This window comes from Dermacentor andersoni, chromosome 1, assembly GCF_023375885.2.
Source record: "Dermacentor andersoni chromosome 1, qqDerAnde1_hic_scaffold, whole genome shotgun sequence".
Classification (NCBI taxonomy): Eukaryota; Metazoa; Arthropoda; class Arachnida; order Ixodida; family Ixodidae; genus Dermacentor; species Dermacentor andersoni.
In genome coordinates, this window is record NC_092814.1 from 348311526 (window position 1) to 348320500 (window position 8975).

At 49.1% G+C, this 8975-nt stretch overlaps 1 protein-coding gene across 1 annotated transcript; it reads left to right on the top strand.

Moving 5' to 3' along the window:
• Nucleotides 1-1604: 1604 nt before the first annotated feature.
• LOC126516564 (uncharacterized) lies at nucleotides 1605-4224 on the top strand. The gene has a single exon (XM_050166690.2). It carries the CDS (start codon nucleotides 1841-1843, stop codon nucleotides 3311-3313), a length of 1473 nt encoding a protein of 490 aa, XP_050022647.2. The 5' UTR covers nucleotides 1605-1840; the 3' UTR covers nucleotides 3314-4224.
• The last annotated feature ends 4751 nt before the right edge of the window (nucleotides 4225-8975 follow it).

Here is an 8975-nt window from a genome sequence, read left to right on the forward strand (position 1 = left end):
ATCGGGGTTGAAACATTGGACAACATCTAACAATGAAACCAGGCCCATTCCAGACGCAATACCTGCAGAATAAACCTACTATCTATCACGTACTTGCATGACTTGAGCAAGGCGGAGTGAAGGCACAGCATATCAATAGCCCTTTTTACTGCTTTCGAGTGCGCCGAACCAAATGGGAGCAAATCCTTACGAGCACGGGGACAGTACATCTAGCGCACGTGTCGATCGTGCATTGTCAGACTAAGTAAAAAAGACTGCAACTTAACGTTGTCTGGCAGCTGATAAATAAATGTAAACCTTTGCCATGTTGCCTAAAAGGGGTTAAAATGTAATCACGTCATCAGAGGAAGTCGCAAGGTCAAAGCTATTTAAAAGCATAAGAAAATCGTCAACCTACCTAAAAAGCTTAAGACCCGTCGTGCTCAGCACGAGGTCGCGGGATCAAATCCCAGCCACGCGGCCGCGTTTAGATGAGGTAGAAATGCAAAAACGAACGTGCATTGAGCGCACGTTACAGAACCCAGGTGGTCAAAATTATTCCGGAGGCGGCGTGCCTCTAATCAGATCGTGGCTTTTGCGGGCATCACCTAAGAATATTGCTCCCGCTAACTACCTTATATAGAACGTGATCAATAGAAGACACAAAAAAGAAACGTTGCGCGACACTGGAGTGACACATGAATCGATGCACATCCATTTTCCCTGGACAAAGAGCTCGTCATTAAAAATAACAAAGGTACTGTCAACACGAAACTCAAGCTATCACAAGAAGCTGTGCACGCCACAAGAACTAATAAAAGCAGTGAAACCCTTGTTTTCGATTCAATTTTTAACACTCGACAAAAGATTCTTGTGAGCCGCAGAATAAAATAAATCCGCAACATATATAGAAAAGGCGTAGCCAATGAAGCAGCCGCATTTCAAGAGGTCGGTGACTTCAAACTAATTTTTCGTGGCAATCGGATCATCATACGCTAGCATATTTAGGTATATATATAAATTGTGGGGTTTTACGTGCCAAAACCACTTTCTGATTATGAGGCACGCCGTAGTGGAGGACTCCGGTAATTTCGACCACCTGCGGTTCTTTAACGTGCACCTAAATCTAAGTACACGGGTGTTTTCGCATTTCGCCCCCATCGAAATGCGGCCGCCGTGGCCGGGATTCCATCCCGCGACCTCGTGCTCAGCAGCCCAACACCATAGCCACTGAGCAACCACGGCGGGTATATTTAGGTGAGCAAGTAAAAAAAATGGTTAACCTGTTGTTGCCTCGTACCATTCTCGGTTACAAATGACGGTCTTTCTGTCCGTTTCTTCTTTCCTTTCCTAACCTTTTACGCCACAAACATCGACAAATGTTTTCCCGACACCGCGCGAGGCCCACGTACACACTCTAGGCCCACGGTACTGCAGCGTCGGCCACAACATGGCGCACGCCGGAGCAGACGATGTGGTTGTCGCCATCCTGAACAGAGTGGTGAGGAGAGCATTTCGGTAGAGTGTACTCTAATTTTGGCTGCAGGAGCCCATCTGACACGTGATCGGAAGAAAGAAGGAGAAACAGAGAAAGCTGCGCTCGACAACGACAAGCACAGTGGCGGTTGTTTCTGCTACGCATGAAACAAAGTACGTCAAGATTAAAACAGATGCGCTGACGCAGTTTGCTGCACGGATCGACGCAGCAGCACTTGTACCACCGTAAGCGCATCAGCTGTGGCAATATCGCATTCAAGGATTTATCAACCGCACGACCACAAGCTAGTGCACAGCACCGTTACGTTATCACGTACAGCAGATCGTTTATTTCCCGGCGCAGGGGTGTGGTTTGAAACAGTTCATGCTGTTTGCGAGTGCGCATCCGGGCATGGAAACCACGAGCAAGCACACTGTGTTCGGCTTCAACTATGGTCTCGACTGGCGTCCTACCTCGTTCGTAGACGCTCTCTCTTCGGACTACGTGTGCAGCGTTTGCGGGCTGGTGCCCCGGTTGTCGGCCGCTCTGCCCTGCGGCCACGTGCTTTGTCTGCAGTGCTACAACCACAACGGGAGCAGACTGAACTGCTGTCCGCTGGATAAGAAAATCGTCGATGAGAAAGGTGTGGTGTTCTCGAGCCTCAGCAGAGAAAGTATTCTCAGTCGCAAAGTGCGCTGCTGGAATGCAGAGAACGGTTGCGTCGCCGAGGACGCAGCTTCCACCATGCTGGAGCACTTTTTCAGCCTCTGCCAATTCCACGCCGTCAGCTGCCGCACTTGCGGCATCCGAGTATTGCGACGGGACGTCGTCAACCACGTTGCGAACCGCTGTCCAGGCCCGTCGTCTCGACAACCACCGGACGAACATCCTTTCCTTAGCGTCGTCGAGGTCGAGGAAGTGCTGAAGCAGATATCAAGTGAAGCCGCGACTGCAACAGCGCGGCAGCAGTCGCTTGAAGAGCCGCCCATGTGCGAAAAAGAAATTGTGATGACGGAGCTGTCTTTGGCTGTTGCCGATATAGTGCGAGTCGAGCGATACGAGAGCGCCCTTCGCACTTACGGGACTTTTGTGTCGTCGCGTGAACTCCTAAACACCGCCACTGCGAACGAACCGGCTGTTAGCGCGAGACTGGAGCCTAGCACGACCAGGGGCGATGTGACAGAGAAGGCGAGAGCGACTTCTTTAGAAGATCTCGTGCAGTCCTGCTCTACTTCTTCTTCGCCCTTGGAGAGCACCAAAGGGGAACGTCGATGTACGTCGATGAACGTTGTCGGAACGTCGATGAACAACGGGGTCAAAGAGGCACTTGCTGAGCCGCAGGCGGTGCCACGAAAGCGTCTCGACGGGCGTCCGGAACCGTTCTCGCGTAGGCTAGTTCGTGCTGACGATCGAGAATGCTGTGAATGTATTATAGAAAACTGGACGCACTTCAGCACCGGCCAAGCCCCACCCGATATCCGACAAGGTCGATGTGACTGCGGCACGCGCTTGCTCTCCTACGGATACATGCTTGTTCCAGAGCTCATCGCCACATCAACCGCGAGAGACATATCCTTTACCGTATACGCGTTCAAAGGACTTGACGGTGCTACATCTGATAGACCCTCGGATGGGACGTTTAGGATTCGCCTAATTCATCCCACCGATTCTACCAGGGAATTGATACGATCTAAAGAAATGTCTTGGTATACACCCCCATTCCCGGAGCGTGTTAGGGGCCAAAAAGTGCACTGTTTGGGCTACATTCCATCATTTATTAGTGTTGCATGCGTGGAAGAAGGCGGCTTTGTTGCGAACGATGAACTCCGTATGCGTTTTAGGTTGACACCTTGGTAGCTGGCTTGTGCCGTTGGAGTGGTGGCAAATAATCATTGACCCAACATCACTATTACTTCTGTTGTTCAGCGCTTTTACTGTTTGTGTGTTCTATGTGCGTTATTTTAGTCATATTTTTATGTTAGTATTTCTACGGAACTGATAAAATGTAGACAACAGGGATGAAAATCTGGTAATGTGCCAGCTTTGTAGGATCTCTGCTCCTTGTGTAGATGAGAGTACATGCTCTATGATTTAGTTTTTATTGTTTTAACTGGGGTAGGGATTGCAGCATTGTTCAGGGCAGAATCCTGCTGTACGCATCGTAATGCTGGTTGCTTATACTGCAGCAGTCACCGGAAAATAAATTGACGGCTGTAAGTGTAGTCGACTACTAACTATATCTTTTATTTAGTCGACAATAGCCGCCGGTGTATATTGATTTATTATGGAGCTGTGGAAGCTAAATGACAGCATTACAAAGTTGATATGCGCATATGGTAGGTTATGTATCTCTGCATTCCAACCACACAATAAAGGAAAATGCAGAAAAATGTGAAGGATGTCACCAAAATGCCTTCAATCTCTCTTTTGTTTAAGAGTATCTTTTCTCCGTTCCTTTTCACAAAACCTGCATTGCGTTTTGTTTCCCACTATGAAATCTGTTCTCACAGAGGAAACTTGAAACCGTCGTCTGCGGTTTTACCAACAGATGTAAACTGCTTCTACTTAGAGAATGTGTAAGATTTTGAACAGAGCAAATGTTTGTATTTTCGTTTACCAGTGTGTTTGTAATACCGCACGTCAGCTTTCAAGCGCAATTTCAAAGCTATTTCTTCTGTATAATCTCGGCGTGCCTCCACTGTTCTGGCTACACTGTGATATGAGCTGTGGTTTGGTGCTCGAATAAACAGTTTTTTTCATACCACGACGCTAAGCATACAATTTCCACTTGAATGCGAGAACAGACATAGGATGCTCGCAAATTTTTATTGCGAATAGCGTTCTTGCCATTGTGAGATCGGTTTTCCTTCCGGCTATCCAGCTTTCCCGCCAAAAAATACGTGGCATAAATCTCGGTCATAGTTAACTTTTAACATGTGGGCCGATACCGAAGGTAGCTCAGTCTAAAAATGAGCACCGTTCGCATGCGCAACCACGTGTGCGCGGACTTCATGGTGGCGCCTGCAGAACGCGAAGCGTGTCCGCAGGAACCCTGCTGCTGAAAAGGCCATTTGCCCCATAACTTTCTCATCCAGTAATCCGATTTGAACAAAATCCGTGTTTCCTATGTGTCATGGGATGTTATTGTATGCAGGAGTTATGGGGAATACGTTTTTTTTTTTGAGTATATGTGAAACGCGGGTGAAGAGTTCGCCTGCACGTGGACGCCTCATCCGTGACGCGCACCTGGATACTCATCGTAGATGCATTCTGCCAGAATTCTTACATCCCATGCATTGCTCATTTAACACTTTGTACGGCGTTCTAAATAACAGTGTCAGTGACGCGATTACTGTTGCCAATGCTCCCACAGGTTCGGCCAACATTCTAACTCGGTAGACATTTCAAAGCTGCGCATGTATTTTATTGCGCTCTGCTTTAAAGGCATGCAATACGGAGTCCTGAATAAACGACTAGATGTACTGAGTAAAAGGGGTACTGACACACGTTTTCCAAGTTGTGGAAACTCGAGCACCCGGTTCTCGTACCCACGCGGATAGCATTAAGCAGTTGTGAAAGTTGGGAAACACGCATAAAATATTTTTGTTAGGTACTAGAGTTGTCTTAAAATGCCCGACCTGGCATCAACGACTTTTTCGGGACGCCATGACACAGCCAAATTTGCTGACGCTGTGCAGCGAGAAGTCGCAGTTTCGGCGGAAAGGCGAAGCGTTTATAGCAATAGCGATATTAGGCAACTGCACAAGTAAGCTTCGTAGAATTCTTTATTAAGACGAAAGCCTTAGGCGTCTGTGTTGCCGGTGCCTTTGGCGAAACTGTGTCGTGACGGACAATGGCCGAGCCGCAAAGGGTAAAAAAAATTACAACCATGACAAGCTCTGAAACTAAAAGCAAAGTGCTTTCGCTGCCATTCCATCTTCAAGAGTGGTATGGCAGTAAATTGCCTTTTAATCGAACCTTTTATTGGCTCCTCAAAAGCTCACCCACTCTTTCTTTTCTTGCGGGGGAGGCACGCTGTTGTAACATCAATACTATAACTGCCAGCAGGACCAGGTCTGCGCTGCGCACTGGTTGCCTTAAACAAATGTCATTTCTGTCCAAACCGGCCAGCTTTTTTTTCCAACGCCAGGCGTGTAACCTTAGTGCACGACTAATTCAAGTAGTGGCAGCTTGCTGAAGTAAAGCAATACAAGTGTCGTTAATTCATGGAGCATTGCGTACACGAAAGAATTTCCAGGGCTAAGTGGAAATTAAAAAAAAAATGCTTCCTTTACTCTACAAATGGATTTCTGTTCACATGCAAGGTTCTTTAGTCTATAATCTGTGTATGTTGCTGCGCCATGCAAAACGCGGGTATATATATACAGTGGTGCTCCCGCCCTGTCGCAATGTCAAGGTCCTAACGGTAAGTCCCTGTGCCGTACCATTGGCTTCAGGATGAGTACATTGCCTTCTCTTATCGTGCACTCCCGCAATATTCAGCACATATCGAGGGAAGACGGAACGCTCGCAAAACCACGGCGAGTGCGAACGCGCGCTCACTCTGGTTTCGCGTTCATCAGTCAGTCATAGGTGCAGTTGCACCCGCCGTGATAGTGCAATGGCTTTGCGCTTTAAGCCTGAGGGCGCGGCACCAAAGGGCGCGGCACCAAATCCCGGCCGCGGCAGCCACATTTCGGTGGGTGCGAAATGCAAAAAAACGCCCCTGTACCGTGCATTGTGCGCACGTTAAAGGACCCCGGGGAGTGAACATTAATTAATCCAGAGCCTCCCACTACTGCGCCACTCGTAATCGTGGTTTTGGTACGTAGGACCCCAGAATAGGTGGAATTGCCAGCCGAGTCATGAGTCGTTGAGAGTCTGAGTCGAAGCGCCGTATATCACATAAAAAAAAAAAAAAAATGCAACGCGTAAAGCTTGCGGCAGCCCGCGTCTGGTCCTCTTAAAAACGAACCTATCTTTTTTTTTTTTTTTTTGTAACCGTACCCTTTCAGGATGTCCGCTCCTGCTTGGATGAAAGTGCCTCCGACTCACTTAGAATTTTTTCTAGGTAGGGCAGAAAAATTAGCTGCACAGTTTGCATTCTTGCAAAACAATTGGAAGACCAGCTTGGCAGTGCCGCCTTCTACTGCTGCAACAGTTCATATACCGCTATTGTTGTCATAGCGTAGAGCAAATCTCTGAGAGTAGAATGTAGCCTCAACTGAAAGGCCGCTGTGACAGCCAGAGAACGCAGGGACTGCAGATTAGATCTTGTGATAACATTTGCAAGTCGTAAGTTACGAGAAGGCACTCTTTATTGGCTATATCCGTTACGAAACTCTGCTCCCAATATGACGCTGCTACCCACTGCGCTCAAACAGGACGCTCAGTATCCGTGAAAATAATGGGTGCCATAAACAAAAGGACATTCGCCGTTCTATTTTTGCGCTGTAGTGTTTCAATTATCATAAATAGCTCAATGATTCACGGGTGCGGTCCTTCTCAGCGTATCTCTTCTTTGTACTGAATGCTCTCATTCCCTGCAATCATTGCAGGCTTCGAGCTCTGAATAGTGCGAGAAGCTTGTTCTGCAATGGGCTTCATTAGAATTTCGCTTAAGGTACGCAATGGTGCTGGAACGCTTGCAATCCTACTGCGCCGAGTGTAACCTACCAAAAAGGATAATCGTCTACATTGCTGGAGTGAGCGAGGGCACAGTTTAGCACTGTGCGACAGCGGGAAGAACAGCCTGCCTGCGATCAGAATAGCCTGCGATCAGAACAGCCTGCCGCCTCTTCAAACCAGACGACACGTACCAACCTGCAGTGACGTTCATGGCCGTCCAGAAGCGGCACCACACCCGTTTTGTGCCGGTCAAATGCAACAAAGGCGCGGGTCGCGCAGACATCTCTCCCGGCGCGACCGTGGACTCGGTGGTGACTCACCCGGTGGACTTGAACTTTTTCCTCTGCAGCCCCGCCGTGGCGCGGGGAACGAGCAGAGCCTCCCACTACTATGTCGTCAACGACGACGACGACGCCGATTCTAGGTCGAATGAGTTGCTGCAGCTCACCTACAACCTGTGGCACCTGGACGCGCACTGCACCTGCAGTGTGAACATTCCGGCACCACTCTACTATGCGCACTTGGCTGCCCTCTCGCGCAAAGGAGCACATCGCAGGATCCTTTGTTTTTTCGAGTATGCGCTCAATCAACCCTGGCGCGATGCCGACCGAGGAGTACAAAAACGCAGTGACAGTGCATCCACACATCGCGAACTCCATATGTACTTCTTGTGACCACCTCGTTAATAAGGATTCTTAGAAAATATCCATTCTCGACGCAGTGTTAGCCGCCGCACGAAGGATGCAACTGTACGAATTTTTGGCCAATACTTAACGGATAATACTAGGCATAACGTTAAGAGACAGAAAGAGAGCGGTTTGGATCAGAGAGCAAACGGGTATAGCCGATATTGTAATTGACAGTGTGAGAGTGAAAAATGGAGCTGGGCAGGTGATGCACTGCGTAGGTTAGATAACCGGCGGACCATTAGGGTTACAGAATGGGTGCCAAGAGAAGGGAAGCGCAGTCGAGGACGGCAGAGGACTAGGTGAGGCGATGAAATTAGGAAATTCGCGGGCGCTACTCGGAATCGATTGGCGCAGGACAGGCCGTCTTGCAGTGGACATACAATAGGCTGATGATGATGATGCAGCAACTTTACTGCGAACCCTTACACTTACTATTTAGCGCTTCTGGTTTTCATTTCCCTCTCAATTCTTTTCGGTAAATACATTTTTACAGATGAACTCTCACCGGTCTTTTTAGAGCGCAGCTCTTAATAGCGGGTTATAGCTCAATGGATTTACGGGCAAGCGGGCGAGCGGAGACGGCTGCGGCGCGCCACACGAATGGAAGTTTAGTTCAGCGATCCCTCACTCGGTCGAGCGGATGTCTCCGCTCTAAAGCTCCTTTTACTCCGCTCGGCTGATTGAGGGATCGCTGAGCTAAAACTTTTTCGTGCGGCGCTCCGCTGCCGTCTCCGCGCGCCCGCTGGCCCGCAAACCCGCTGAGCTATAACTCCCTAATAGCTGCGCTCTAAAACAACGTTCACATCGTTCCGCTTTGGTATCTTTTTTTTTTTTTTTTTTAGGAAAGCGCACGAGGAGAGTATGGTGAAATAGTGAGGAGGAAAGCGTAGTGCCGCGCACAAGACGGGCTCTGCGGCAACGACCGCTATGGGATGGCGCCAGAGTAGCGCGTCGTCGTCTGTCTACCGATGGCCTACGGCGAGAGCGTCGACTGACACCATACGGTCGGATACAACTTTAGAAAAAGGGGGCGTTTACTCCTCCGAGGCGGGTGCACATGTATATTCACCAATGGGCGCGCACTCTGGACCGACGTCATGCGCCGGACGGCCGGTGACCCCGCCGTCGGAGAAAATGGCCGCCCAAGTCGCGTCAGCTGTGCGCGTCAACGCCTCGTCACAGTGAATTCCCAAACTGTTTGT

Coding starts and splice junctions, on each gene's coding strand:
- LOC126516564 (XM_050166690.2), top strand. CDS start 1,841: ATGCTGTTTGCGAGTGCGCATCCGGGCATGGAAACCACGAGCAAGCAC.